The sequence below is a fragment of the Somniosus microcephalus genome, chromosome 9 (assembly GCF_052327205.1).
Source record: "Somniosus microcephalus isolate GS21.2 chromosome 9, FLI_Smic_1.0, whole genome shotgun sequence".
Taxonomy (NCBI): domain Eukaryota; kingdom Metazoa; phylum Chordata; class Chondrichthyes; order Squaliformes; family Somniosidae; genus Somniosus; species Somniosus microcephalus.
In genome coordinates this window covers 81701121-81716885 of record NC_140995.1, presented here as the reverse complement: position 1 = coordinate 81716885, position 15765 = coordinate 81701121, and the positions used below count along the sequence as shown (strand labels likewise).

Genomic DNA, 15765 nt, shown 5'->3' with positions numbered 1-15765 from the left:
GGTGGTGTTGGTTCATCAGTAATGATACCAGACAATGCCAGCTGAGGATGATTTGGGGGGCGGGGAGGGGTCAATACTAAAGACCACCATTGTTGTATTTTCTCATTGTTCTTCATTCATGTCAGACAAATAAGCGTGACCAATCACAGGCAAATATTGAGTGAGTAGTGTCATATTTGATGGAAAGGCATGCGAAACACCTAATGTGGCTATCTGCCAACCTGAAGGCCTAATAACAATTGGTGCACTAGTTGAAGCTGATATTAGCAGTGATCAAATTGACTTTTTAAAATCAAGAATTAGTACTAATCTTATTTGAATACTGGAAACCAGTATCAATGATCAAAGATGAGATAATGAATGAAAATGGAGAAGAAAAATGCTTTAATTTACATAATGCCTTATCGTGGCTCCCATTATGTAATTGGGTGCAACAACCATTTTGTGCCCAGCAAGATCCCACAAATGGCAGAGAAAAATAACTATTTTTGGTGCCATTAGCACCGAGTATAAACTATATAATGTTGCACACGCAAATGATAAAAGCATTCCATACAAGGAAAAAAACCTGATGCCTCACAAAGGGATTAGCTACTTTATACTGTGCAGCAGTGGGGTTGGTCATATGGATGTTGTATCACAAAAAAACTTGAGGGGAGGTCATCCTGCCTGTGATCTGAATCCAAGTTTTAAAAAAAGGCCTGCTACCAACTATGCAGCGATGTGTAAAGAATGCAAGAAGAATGATATGGTAATATACTCATTATTGGCACTACCACTGTAGAAATAGTCTGATCTATAGAGGCATCATATTTAGTTTGTTCATCATGGTATTGCATCATATGCAGTTTGAACACCTTAACACAATCTGTTTTTCCCTCAGTCATTAGCTCTTACCGGCTTTTTTCTTCCTAGGTGGAGGCTTTGCTGCTTGGTTTAATATCAAATCTTCGAAGAACTTTGTTCTTTCATTTTCATCAGGTCTCTGTAAATCTATAACTTCTCCATAATTGATTTCAAAAATGCATTTAACCTTAATTTTAAGAAAAAAAAGAAAATCCATTAGAAGTAATATCTGTCCTTATAGCAAACTTATAGTTCAAATGGAGCAGATTATTATACCACTAATGAATTATAGGATGTGCCATTATAAAAGAATAGGCAGGTTAATAGGTCAAATGAAATTCAAGTTTCTACCACTCAAACAAAAGCAACATACTTAAATATTAATTCATGCACATTTGGTGTACATCACCATTAATATGTGCATACATCATTATGGTGCATTTTTTGCTTTGACATTTGGAACTGCTTCTGAATACCTGATACAATAAATGTAATAATCATAATAAATGTGCATATTTTAAAACATTAGACTTGTCATTTCAGTAACCATGGAAACTCAGCGTCAATAAGGGTGTTGGTTGCAGATTTGAGACAGTAATCAATAGTACTGGCAGAAAGAGCAATTTGTATTCTTGTAAACTGAATACTTTGAATTGAACACATTATAAATTATTTAGCTTCACAAAAGTTTAAAATTAGAGTACATTGTTACTTTTTTAATGCTCAGTCATGTACCAGAGCCTCAGATATAACGGTGTATTTATTTATTGGCCCTCTTAATACCATGTTTATATTTAAAGCTATATTTGTATGAAAGTACTGCCATTTCTTTTAGATTGCATCACAATGGCCTGGATTTTGCAGTGGGCATGATGTCATACCGCCTTTGAAATATACCGTAAGTTTGGGATTTCCGTATGTGCTAGCACATGCACTAAATCCTGAACTTGCAATCTGTCAAGGTATGCCTTGACAGATCATCCGCACCGTCTTGGAAATACCAATTGCTGGCGCAGAGTTGGCTATTTGCCCAGCAATTAGACATTTTTCTTGCGGTTAGTGGAAGCAGGCACAGGAGCCTGATTCACATCTTAAAAGATCGATGTAAATGTGATTACTACAAGTGGTGGCACAACAGGCTGTTATTTACGCTGAAGTTGAAAAATCACCACTTTGCATTTCCCCGATACCAAGACAAACACAGGATAGCACTGTTTACAATCTTACCAATCAATTTTAATTGGAAATGCATTGCAAAATGATTAGTCCACAGCCAGTTTCTAGTTCACAGCATTTACAATGTATATTAAGCTCCCCCTTAAACATTTTCTTAATGCTACAAAGCAATTTTAGGAAAAAAGACAGAAAATCTGTCACTTGCAATAAAAAAAGACTCATGAATAACTACTCGCTTAATAGGAACCTACTGCTTAACTTTTTGAATTGATTTTATAGATATATACAGAAGAAAATAATCTCATTCATCCTGTGAGGTTTCTGTGTGATGAATAAAGCTTTTTGTGATGATGTTTTAAGTTAGAACAAAGAATCCAGCACACAAACGATTAGCCGGGTTTAGGCTGATTTATTAACAGTGGATGTATATTGTGTAAAGTTTTGATGGAGGAAACTTTTTTTGTTGGTCGAGTTTCATTTTAATTACTTAAGTTGAGTAAGAAAGTTAAATAAAGTGAACATCTATCAGATTTCAATGACCAATTCTGTCCTTTCAACTCAAAAATGAATATAACAATGTAATGCATCTATAACAAGGAAAATAGATTTATGTATTACTAGTCTAAATGAGGTCTGAATAATATATTTTAATCCTGAAAATTAACATTGAATATATGGCTGGGAATCTTTCTGAAGTTCAACAACATTACTTGTAGGCTATTTAAACAGGAAGTTGTATACATAGGGACTAATAAATTGTGAGAGAAAAAAATGCTGATATATGAATTAAGTCCAAGTACCAGTTTAATTAAAAGTTTAATTAGAAGTTTTCAGAAGTTTAAAAAAAATGTAATTTCAATGTAAGAGACTGAGAGAAGTTTCTGTGGGCATGGCTTAGTTTGGACAGCTTTTGTGGGCATGGCTTAGTTTGGACAGCTTTTGTGGGAGAGTCTTCCCTTACGCATAAGCAGTACGCTGCGCTCCTGGCCTCCCCGATGTAATACGCTGTGCAGAACTCTTCAGTGCAGAAGAGCAAGTCTCCGTTCTGGGCCTCGCTCAAGGTAAGTTCGTATTCTTTTCATATCTTGGTGGTGTACTCTGTAGCTACGCCGCTGACTGCAAATTTTGGGCCAATATAAACAACATTCTGGCTTCAAACTAGTATTGTTGTACACAACACCCAAACGTCTACAGTTTGTGTCACTGTGAAACTATGCAAATTTCACTGAGTGTGCATAATTGCACTACAGCCTCCTTTCCCATCTTCCAAGATCTGAAGCAATGTTCCTCTAATTTTTTTTCTCGTGTGCGGTCCCTTTAAATTTGCTGTGCTGCACATGCACAGTATCTTTTCCAGCGGCAACAGCTGGTGAGCGACATGCACGGGACCTCCCGATCGATGAGCAGCAGCGTACCTTAGGGGGAAACGTTGATCTGAAGTTGAGTAGCAACACATGAAATAAACTCAGACACTAAGGGACTACACCACATAAGGGTTGGTATTTTCCTCAATGAAAAAATTCTTGATGGCCCTATTGCTTGTAATCTCACCCATCCTTCTCTATAGGAGTTGAATAATTTGCTCAAAAGAAAATCCCTAGCTCTGCATATCTTCATTTTACTTTAGTTATTTAATATAAACTTCTACAGATGTTAGATGCATATATTTATCATACAACATGGTTTCTGCAAATATGTAGTTTAGTGAAGTTGGTAACCTACCTCATCTGGCAACTCAACATATGTTGTTTCAGAGGTAGCCAATATTAAAATAGGGGAAAAGGATGGTATGTCCTGAAGCAGAGTCAGGAAAGTAGCTCTCACTGTATCACTGACTGCGTCCCACCACTCTCTAATGTGAGGCACATAAACTATGCTTGGTACTGTCCGACGTGCCTCGCGGAAAACCTAGAGAGAGGGCGAGCAAACGAGGGAGAGCAATAAGGAAGGGGGGTGGGAAGAGAAAGAAAGCGAGAGACAGAGAGAGAAAAACAAACAGTGGTTTAGTATTTAACACTTAGTTTACACGTTATCCATATGAATCACATGGACTAGGTTTTCTCACTTCCTTCACCCTCACCTGTGCACATGACTCCTCTGGTGTTTTGGCACTAACAGAGTACAATGCTGGCAGATCTAACCTATGCACAGAGAATTTCTCAAGGGAATGCAGCAGAGCAGGAGCAAGATGTGAACTTTGTCCAGATCCTTTGTTTCCACAAAGAAGCAGCCGAGGACGATGGGATGTTGGCTGGTGATGTGCTGACCTGCAAAAAGAAATCTTAAACTGAGTATTTCCCAATTCAAACTTACGCAGGTTATCGTGTTTATGTTTAAAAGACTCCAACTCTAACTTTTCAGATGAATTAAGTTGGAACAACTCCACATTTTTAGGCTAACAAAAAAAAAGTTAAACATTTAAACCTTTCAGTAACCAAGATGCATTTCCCTACAAGTGTGTGTTTGGGACGATAACTAAAATATAGGGCCTTTAGCACACTGACTTAGAATGTTAATTTTCAGTAATGAGAGTAGAATACCAATTATCTTTGTGCTTAATAAAAATGCGGAGCGAAATAAAATTAACAAGCCATCATACTCTTTTAAAAAAAAAACACTAAAATATTCCAATAATAATATACAACAGTGGTATGCTGGTGCTTTTCTTTGTTAAATTATTGTTGCCCAACCATGTAGCACAGTACAGTAGTTAAGACCTTAAGATCTGAGGCTGCACATTACTATTTGAGACTGGTTCAATCAGTTATAGAGGCTATTTTGAAGCAAGGTCCTTTAAGGCAACAACAAAAATCAGAGCAAAGCATCATGCAACAAAAATTCCATGTCAAAAGTGCAAAACTGAAGGGTGCATTAAAAAAATTTTTTTTAATCTTGTGGATGCTTAACAATTTTTCCTCAGTTTTGGGCTAATTAGCTGCACCTCTAGCACGGTGGCATAGTGGTTAGCACTGTTGCCTCACAGCGCCAGAGACCCGGGTTCGAATCCGGCCTCGGGCGACTGTGTGGAGTTTGCACATTCTCCCCGTGTTTGCGTGGGTTTTCTCCGGGTGCTCCGGTTTCCTCCCACAGTCCAAAGATGTGCGGGTTAGGTTGATTGGCTATGATAAATTGACCCTTAGTGTTAGGGGGATTAAATACGTGTGGTTACAGGGATAGGGTGGGATATGTGTTGGTGTAGGGGTTACGGGGATCGGGTGGGCTCGATGGGCCGAAATGGCCTCTATCTGCACTGTGGGGTTTCTGTGATTCTGTGAACTGTTAGTAGGAACAGAATCTTCACAGTAAGCTTAAAACAAATTTTTAAAATGTGAAGAACTAGTTCTACTAAGTGTGACATTTTACTTTCGACAGTGAATATAGTTTGCAAAGCTGAAGCCTTCCAGACGGTGGCAGCATACTAAAAACTATTTTTTTTAATTAAGAATCAGTTACACTACCCAGTAATTCATTGATGATTAGATATGTATTTGTTCTGAACAATTACAAGCAGTACACATCTGCTTAGCTTAGATTAACATTCCCACAGGTTGATTAGCTCCAAGTATCATTTTTGATTCACTGCAAAACTGCTATATTAAATACAGACATTAACAATGTAGATTTTGGAATCTTCGCTACCTAATCTGCTGTGCCGAAACCAACAGAATGAAGGTCAGGGTTGCCAAAAAATTGAGTACAGAGTAAATGCATCAATTTGGAATCCAATACGTTTTCACATTTTGTCCCAATGCATTCCTTTTTGTTGTAACAAATGTGTGTGCTTCTGTTTACACACAAACTATCTGCACACTTATAATGATTCTGTGTCATGGAAAGTAAAGTTACTACCATTCAAACTTAAAAAGTTGTCTGGTAATGTCAATTATAAGCTCATATACAAATACATAACTTTATTTTGAATTCACACATTTGGGGGCACTAGGACTAGGGGGCATGGTCTAAAAATGAGAGCCAGGCCTTTCAGGAGTAAAATTAAGAAAGACTTCTATGTGCAAAGAGTGGTAGAAGTTTGGAAGTCTCTTCCGCAAACGGCAATTGATGCTAGATCAATTGTTATTTAAATCACAGATGGATAGATTTTTGTTAACCAAATGTATTAAAGGATATGGGGCAAAGGCGGGTATATGGAGTTTGGCCTCAGATCAGCCATGATCTCATTGAATGTCGGAACGGGCGAGGGGTTAAATGCCCTACTCCTGTTCCTATGTTCTTTTAACAACAACAACTTGTATTTATATAGCGCCTTTAACGTAGCAAAACGTCCCATGGCGCTTCACAGGAGTATTATAAGACCAAAAAATTGACACCGAGCCACAAGAAATTAGGGCAGGTGACCAAAAGCTTGGTCAAAGAGGTAGGTTTTAAGGAGCGTCTTAAAGGAGGAAAGAGAGGTATAGAGGTTTAGGGAGGGAGTTCCAGAGCTTAGGGCCTAGGCAGCTGAAGGCACAGCCACCGATGGTTGAGCGATTATAATCAGGGATGCTCAAGAGGGCAGAATTTGAGGAGTGCAGATATCTTGGGGGTGGGGGGGTTGTGGGGCTGAAGGAGATTAGAGGGATAGGGAGGGGCGAGGCCATGGAGGAATTTGAAAACAAGGATTAGAATTTTGAAATCAAGGCACTGCTTAACCAGGAACCAATGTAGATCAGCGAGCACAGGGGTGATGGGACTTGGACATTAAATATGTCCTGGTAGTTTCCAAGTAACCCAATATCAAAAAGAACCAAAAGTCTGATAGAAGTCTCTAATTAAGATTATGCTTGCAATTTTTGAATTGTTGAGATGAGACATTGCTGCTCTAATCTCACATGTTCTCAGCATTCTTGTTTTGAAAAGAAGCCAAGCAAGTTGTTGGAAGAACAAAGTAAGCTTCTGAATTACAAAGTAATGTATTAAGGAAAGAACAAACTTGCATTTATATAGCACCTTTAACAACCTCAGTACATCCCAAACCACTTCACAACCAATAAAGCACTTCTGAAATGTAGTCACTGTTGCAATGGTGGGAAACACAGCAAGGTCCCACAGACATCAATTACATAAATGACCAGATAATCTGTTTTTAAAATGAAGTTGTTTGCAGGTTAACGGGTTAAATGTTGGCCAGGACACCAGAGGAATTCCCCTTCTCCTCTTTGAACGATGCTATGGGATCTTTTATCCACTTGAGGGGATACACAAGACTTCAGTTGAACGTCTCAACCGAAAAAGAAGAGAGCCACAGGTGTTTGCAAATAACAAAGGACAAGGTGATCAAAAGGTTCACAGCGATAAGTAGAGATGAGGGAAGCCATTCAAACTATCTACCTCATCCTTGCATGGAAACTATGATACCAGCATCTAACCACTTCTTGAATAATTCTAGTTTTGCTTACATAAATCTACCCAGAAGAACATTTATTGCTTCCTGACATCCATGTACAGTATACCTATTTTCCCTTCTGGTGTAGTTGAGATTTATGTTTTAGGCTAGATATTCTTAAAATAGACAAAGTATCTGGTCCAGACAGTTTGGACAAGTCTCAAAGGAAATGGGGACTGGAATTAGAAATTTCAATTGGCATTTTTGTACAGTTGCTAAATTTGGAAGGGATTTCTGCAGATTAGAGCACTATTATTTAATATAGAGCCATGACTGGTACATTTGTTGCAGGGAAAGTCTTTCAAAGATCATTACAACGATCATTTTTCAATACAGCCTTAATATCTGTATTGCAGAAATACATATACATTTATGTTGTGCGCTCTAATACAAAAACAACTTGTATTTACATGGCATCTTTAACATAGAAAAATATACCAAAGCACTTCACAGAGGCGTAATCAGAAATAAATGGATGTGGAGCCAAAGAAGCAGACATTAGGAGCAGGTCACAGTGGTGGATTTTAAAGATGGTCTTAAAGGAGGAGAGGGAGATAGAGAGGCGAGGGGCTTAGGCAGGGAATTTCAGACTGAAAGCACGGCTGTCAATGGTGGGGTAAACAGAAGGGGTAATGCAAGTAGTAGAGGATGAAAAATTGAAATATTCAAAAAAGAAAAAATTCAAGATGCAATAAAGAGCATATGCTTTTTATTTTATACCCGTGTATAGATTATACATGGAGTTTTGAAATTTAGTTAGTTAAAATGCACTTAACTGGGGCACATGCAAGATTTAAGGTACAAAGGCAACAGTGAGGAGGAGGCCGCGGTGAAGAGGAGGACGGAGCGGCTGAGGGACATTGTGCTCCCACTGCCACGGGAAGCCATTGTATTGACACTGAACGCGGCGCTGTATGTATAGCTGACGCGTCCCTACGGGGAACAAGCATTCCATTGTACTTGTTACATATGGCAAATAAATCTAATCTGAATCTGAATGAGACCCTTTTTCTTATGCCCCTAACTTAAATAGAATAGAACCTGGGAAAAATGAAACCTTTGACTGACCAGGTCCCCATTCCAAATAACACTGAAGATTTAAAAAAAAAATCTAATTAAGTAGTTCTTACAACTTATTTTTCAATAAATTAAAAATGCATTAACATTTCTAAATTGCAGTCCATATCTTTCCCGTTACCACTATGGAGTAGTCACATGCTGCAGTGTTTTCATAATAGCGGCAATCATTTTTTATAACTAGGAACTTTTCAAAACAATGCACTCTGAAAAATAGGCTGATTTAATTTTTGCTTAGTTAAATTTTATTAGCTGGAATGCTTTCGCAATGCAAAGTCAATGCTCATTACATGACACAAGCCTGTGAACACACCAAACCAGCTCAATGCATTTAGCAGGCCACAGATGGATGCTGTTATTCCAAAGCTCGATCAGGACATCAACAAAGAAGTGGGCATCCACTATCAGATTACATGGAGGTTGGTTTGTTCATACTCAAGAATGCCATTGACTGTTCAAGACATGCATTTCTGCACTCTAGCAAGGTAGAAATAGTAGATGCATTGCTGATCATCTTCCAACATTCGATGGAATCTGGAACAGTACCCATGGATTGGAGAGTAGCTAATGTTACCCCACTATTCAAAAAAGTCAACATGGATTCACAAAAGGTAAATTGTGCTTGACTAATCTACTGGAATTTTTTGAGGATGTAACTGGTAAAATAGATAAGGGAGAACGAGTGAATGTGGTGTATTTGGACTTTCAGAAGGCTTTCGATAAGGTCCCACATAAGAGATTAGCGTGTAAAGTTAAGGCACATGGGATTGGGGGGGCAAGGTACTGACTTGGATAGAGAACTGGTTGGCAGACAGAAAGCAAAGAGTTGGAATAAACGGGTCTCTTTCCGAGTGGCAGGCAGTGACTAGTGGGGTACCGCAGGGATCGGTCCTTGGACCCCAGCTATTCACAATATATATTAATGATCTAGACAAGGGAACTAGATGTAATATATCCAAATTTGCAGACGACACAAAGCTGGGTGGGCGTGTGTGCTGTGAGGAGGATGCCGAGAAACTCCAGGATGATTTAGACAGGTTGGGTGATTTGCATCTGCCATGCTTCTGCCCATATAACGTGGATAAATGTGAGGTTATCCACTTTGGTGGCAAAAACAGGAAGGCAGATTATCTGAATGGCAATAGATTGGGAGAAGGGGTAGTGCAACGAGACCTGGGTGTCCTTGTGCACCAGTCGCTGAAGGTAAGCATGCAGGTGCAGCAGGCGGTTAAGGCGGCAAATGGTATGTTGGCCTTCGTAGCGAGAGGGTTTGAGTACAGGAACAAGGATGTCTTGCTGCAGTTGTACAGGGCCTTGGTGGGACCACATCTTGAGTATTGTGTGCAGTTTTGGTCGCCTTATCTGAGGAAGGATGTTCTTGCCATGGAAGGAGTTCAGCGAAGATTCACCAGGCTGATACCTGGGATGGCAGGAATGACGTATGAGGAGAGATTGGGTCGATTGGGCTTATACTCGCTGGAGTTTAGAAGAATGGGAGGGGATTTCATTGAAACTTATAAAATTCTGACAGGACTGGACAGACTAAATGCAGGAAGGATGTTCCTGATGGTCGGGGAGTCCAGAACCAGGGGTCACAGTCTAAGGATAAGGGGTAAGCCATTTAGGACAGAAATGAGGAGGAATTTCTTCACCCAGAGAGTGGTGAACCTGTGTAATTCTCTACCACAGAAGGCAGTAGAGGCCAATTCATTAAATATATTCAAGAAGGAGTTGGATATATTTCTTAAGGCTAAAGGGATCAAGGGGTATGGGGAGAAACCAGGGACCGGGTACTGAATTTGGATGATCAGCCATGATCGCATTGAATGGCGGAGCAGGCTCGAGGGGCCGAATGGCCTACTCCTGCTCCTATCTTCTATGTTTCGGTAAATTAGCATGCAATTCACAGAATATCTTAGGAAAATAAAAAAAAACTTGCTAAAATCAACAAGCATGGTATAATTACCAATCTTTGTCGCCTCCACCCCTTAGAATTGTATCTATTTTACGACTGTGCCAAAAATGAAGCAGAAATCTAACAAGCTTTTTACACAGGAGAATTTTTAATTACGGTTAATTTGCTTTTAAATGTAATAAATATCCAATCAACAATCTGAAATAATGACTTTCAGTACATTATAATATGCAGTTACTCACGTGGAGAAGTGCATAAAGGGCTTATGTTTAGTAGCTGGTGGCTGTTTCTTTGGTGATCCCAATGAAGAATTGTCAAAAATTGCTGGTTCAACCTCATCATCACTGTGGATGTAATCTTCCAGAACGTGGTTCATAGCATCTAACAAAGCAATCAAGTATAATGTAATGGAGCATGAACTCTATTTTAAGACTATTTGATAAAGCACGATACAGATAAAAACTGTTCAAAGTACATGCACGTCTCAAATGTTTACTCTTCAATAAACTTTTAGCCTTCTATGCAAGTTTTCAAAACATTAGATTTCTCCATTGAGTAAATACAGACACCATGATCATGTCGCGAAGGAATTCAAACTTTGCAAACTTCCTTTGTACTTCAATAGTTAGACTAAACAAGGTGTTATTATTTCTATAGACACAACCACAGGGTACACTCAACTATTGAACATAAACTCTTCACCAACCAAAAAGCACAAACGTTGAGTTAACTTCAGGTCTCAATCGTTATCTTTGGCAAGTTTCTCTTATCATTAGCAAAATCTATGCCTTACCAATTAGATTTTTCAATTTTGAATAGTAGCCTAAATGGCTTGAATTAGTGGAATTACCATTATGCCAGTTAAATACAGGTTGGGCAAATGGTGTACTTTAAGCAAAGTCCTAAATTAAACATTTGATAAAATATTTTAAATAATGAATAGTTTTAACAAGTTTTGGAACAAAGAACAAATGTTAAAATGCCCCAGAAATGACAGAAAAAGTAACAATAATCATTGCTTAGAAGTTCAAAACTTTTTACTTCGGGGGTTGCTATTTTTATTTTGCTTTATTTATTATTTTTAACTAAAGCAACAACATGGCTTTTAAAGCAGCATTTCCATGTCTGTTCACCATCAGACATGCAGCTGTTCTGAAGAAAATTTAAAATATATTATTTGCAGACTTCAATGATGTGCTCCCTGTATATTCACTTTGTAAAATAGTATAGCTGCCACTTATTAGTGAACTACAGAAAGCATCCTAACATTTTAAAACAATGCAAGTTTAATTCACAACTGCTGTGTTATAAATTTTAAATAATGCAGTAAACAGTTACTGTTAGAGAAAAATTCTCCTAGTCATTTGTAGTATTTCTGTTGAGGTATTTATTGCAATGTTACGAACATTCCTTCAGGGCTATAATCTCAAGCAGCCCCTTAAATTCCTAATGAATTCCCAATGTTCTGCACCATACAGATCTACACCTGTGATTCCATACACAGCAAACTCCCGATTTTAAATGCATCACTGTGGGCAGCTGTCAAGTGGAGCCCAGATATTTTCCACAGGAAGAGATGGGGGAGAAACAACAGCAGCAACCGTTCTATTAAAATTATAGATCATATAATTTTAGCACTCCTTTCAGTTCTATGGCAGTTGACATAGAATGGCTATTATTGGAAATAAACTAGATCCTGACTGATATATTCTACAGCACTTTATTCATAATGTATATATTCTTATCAGATATATAAACAGATCAAGACTGACAAATTATTTTGATTTACAAACAACACCTGAACAACTAATGCCCAAGAAATTGTAGAATTTTGCAGAGCCCAGCTCCAGTGCACCAAACTGGAATATATTATTTCCACTTTGATAAAAAAATCAAAAGCATTAAAATAACTAGACTACAATGGAAATACTAGACAACACTATAATTAGACAACACTATAATGGTAAGTAAAAGATAGCCGATTTTTAAGTGAATTACAAAATAATCCAATCAAAGGGGGGTTCAGATGACGAGAGTAAAGTTTAAGCAGATAAAAATGTTATCTGAATTTCAAGATTGGATTAGTGACTTGAATTTCCCAAGAAGTATTGGTTATAGCACTCAATCGGAACACGACCGTGAGTTTTCTTTAACTCAACTTTTTTTTTTTTTTATATAGCATTGTGGCATAGCGTCGCAGCCAGTTTCATTGAAGCTGAGATTTTCCTTAACCACCTCAGAATACTTAAAAATGAAAATACTCAAGAATAAACCCATCTTGGGTAAGGTCTGTTAAATTAATTGTATAATTAATTTTATGATGTGGGAGTTATGCCTGGAGGTATGATATGGGAGATATGTTAGGAAGTATATTGGCCAACATGACTGCTCATGTAGTATTACTGTAATATTTTCCACAAATAAATCTTCTCCAATACTCCAAATTATTAATATTTTGTACAGTAGTGTGCAGTTTAAAGTAATAAAGTAATTCTTTGTACCACCATTCTATCAGATGGTCCCTAATCACAAAACAGTATACTAGTTATCCTATTAATACAGTAGTTATAAGACAACAGTTATAAAATAATACAATTTAAATACAGACCATCTTTGTTGTCATTCTGTGTCTGCTCGGCATGGGGAAAAACCTTGTACAAAGCAAGCAGAATTCCAGTAAAGACATTTTCCAGCAGAGGCCTAATGATGTGCGATAGTGCTTCTCCTGAAGAGGTCACAGCTCGTTGTGAAGCAGGCACAATGTTCTGCATGGCAAGGTAGAAGTCCTGTGCACTTATAACAATAGACGAGACATCCAGCTGCAGCTTCTGACTAGTTGCATAAATCTGTGGATAGCGCCGGCGAAGGGCAAACAAGGCTGCCTCAGTGCAAAGTGCTTTAATATCAGCCCCACAGTACCCTTAAAAAAACAAAAATATTTTTAAAAAATCAAAGTAATTCATTTATTGGACAGCAATTCTCAAGATTAAAGTACTATTTCTACACTAAAATGCAAAACAATGTTTTTTATTCAGAGAATATGAATTAAATCTAGTGTCTTATTACTCAGTCATGTTTCTAAATATTTTACCGTATGCACCTAGTGCAGCCTTTGAACAAAAATACTTCGACTTTAAGACAAATTAATTCATGGGGAAAAACACATGCAGGGTTTCAGAATAACTTCAGCACTTCAAAAAGAATTTCTGGTCTCATAAATCACATCTCTTTTACATAGCTCTCAGCAGCCAATTCAAAGGCAACACTGGGAGAAACTTGCAGGTAATCACACGCACAACCCTTGTGCAAAGAAACAGAGCATGGTATAGGGCAGGAAGAACTGCTTCGACCTGTTGTTTAAAAAGAAAAAAAAAATGCAAATGTAGGAAATCCAATAAAAACTGGAAATACACAGTTGACCGGTTCACATCTAAAACGAAAACTGATCGGTTAAATTTTACAGACTGATAATCTGATTTTCAGTTCCGAAGTATCTCCACCCAAACTACTAGCCTAGCTGTTCTCTATTCAGATGTTCGTGGTCCTGCTATGTAGTTCCCACATTTTCTGCTTTTGCCTTACCTTGCAGTAAAGTTCTTTTAATTAATCTAAGATTTTGAAAAATTTGTTGAGTGGTCGATATGGTCATTAAACAGCAGCTTTTCAAAATGTTTTCCAGTTTATAATCCAAAAATACGTAGAATCGCTCAGTGTAGAATCATTGACCACAGCTAAATTATCTACTCCAGCAAAACCCTTTCGGGGATCATTTATCAGCACATCTCACTATTAGAGAGAATACAGGAAACTTTCTGATATCCGGCGCTGACGGGACCGAGCTGGTGCTGTACCATCAAAAGTGCCGGACATACCAGCGTTAATGTTGAAACATACGGAACTGAAAAGCTCCGTGTGAATCAACAAACCCTGTTGCTTACAACTTCAAAACAGTCGGCTGCAGCTGCAAGCGTCTCTAGCTGAAGCTGTTGCTATAGCTACAGACCTTGCAGTGCCTGACTGGGGAAAAAAAACGGCTCCTGATTTTTGCCGTTCGATCGAGTATGCCGGACATATAACCTCCGGATAAACCAAAGTTTCCTGTACTATGGTGCTATCTCTAATATTTGTCTCAAAATTATTCACCACTGAATGGCAGCAACTGGCTGCTAAAACCTAAATAATGTACACTTATTTTATAAACTATAGAAAGAAAGTTGCACTTTATAAGCCGATATCCGAATGCAGACAGATTGTGTGGTTAATCGCACTGAGCAGCACCACATACATGTATGGAATTCAGCTGCAACACAAAATGCAACTAACTGGGACTGAAGTGGAGCTTTGAAGGATTTGTTATAATATGGATGAATCTGTGGTCATACCAAGATGACAATTAAGTAACAGCTACTCATTTTGTAATGCTTCCCTCGTGCGGCTGTCGATACATAACTACTTGTCAAAATGTATACCTTGAAGGCCATTGGAGCGGCTTTAATATTGATCTTCAGCTGCTGGCTCCTATAGCATGGGTCTCCCACAGTCAGCCAGATTGTGCGAGGCCAGTGGCCAGCAAGATTTGTTTTTCCACTAGGTCTTAGCACCTGCTACGAGTCTAACTCTGGCCACCAAAAACACTGTTTTAGCAGCTGCATGATTTCACAAAGCCTGCTGTTAACGTCATCATATTACAGCATGACGCCATTGATGGGATAATGACGTCATTGATGGGATCATGACAATTCTTTATTGAGTCAGACATCTGGTGTGTCGTGACATCAACAAAACGCGCTTACGCTGTGTGTGTGCAGTAACCAATTTGCCATAACCATTGTAGTTGTGCAATTCACAACCACAGGCTGCGCAGGAGACCTGCAAAGTAAATGCAGTGTAAATTCGAGCGAGTGGTGCTCTTATGCTACTGTCCCAAGACCTATCATGGAGTATAAATGGGCCTGTGTGTCAGTAAATTTATCATTCCTTCATCACTGCTGGGTCAACATTCTAAACTCCCTAATTAACTAAGCACTGTGGTTGCACCTTCACCTGCAGCAGTTCAAGAAAGCAGCCCACCACCACCTACTCGGAGCAAATAGGGATGGGCAATAAATACCAGCCTTGCCAGCAACACCCACATCTAGAAAATGAATTAAAAAACAATTTGCATTTCATTAATGCTGAGCAAACAATAAAAGCTCATATCTAAAGTTTCTATAAAAGGCACGGTCAACACAATTTAAACTTCAGGCTGTGTTGAAAAAGCAGAGCTAGAAGTTAGACACTCTCCGATGCACACAGCACAATTAAAAAGGTATAATGAACAAAAATACCAATTACATGCTAACATACTTACTGACATGTAAAAGGATTC

At 38.3% G+C, this 15765-nt stretch overlaps 1 protein-coding gene across 3 annotated transcripts in view; it reads right to left on the bottom strand.

The window, feature by feature from the left end:
- The window catches only part of atad2b (ATPase family AAA domain containing 2B), a 191736-nt gene that overhangs the window by 49654 nt on the left and 126317 nt on the right, over positions 1–15765 (bottom strand). For all 3 annotated transcript variants that reach the window (XM_085996813.1, XM_085996814.1, XM_085996815.1), the window contains 5 exons: positions 13006–13317; positions 10640–10778; positions 4103–4289; positions 3745–3930; positions 898–1033 (listed from right to left, as the gene is read on the bottom strand). In XM_085996813.1, coding sequence (XP_085852939.1) covers positions 898–1033; positions 3745–3930; positions 4103–4289; positions 10640–10778; positions 13006–13317 — 960 coding nt within the window. The remainder of the gene's footprint in view (positions 1–897; positions 1034–3744; positions 3931–4102; positions 4290–10639; positions 10779–13005; positions 13318–15765) is intronic.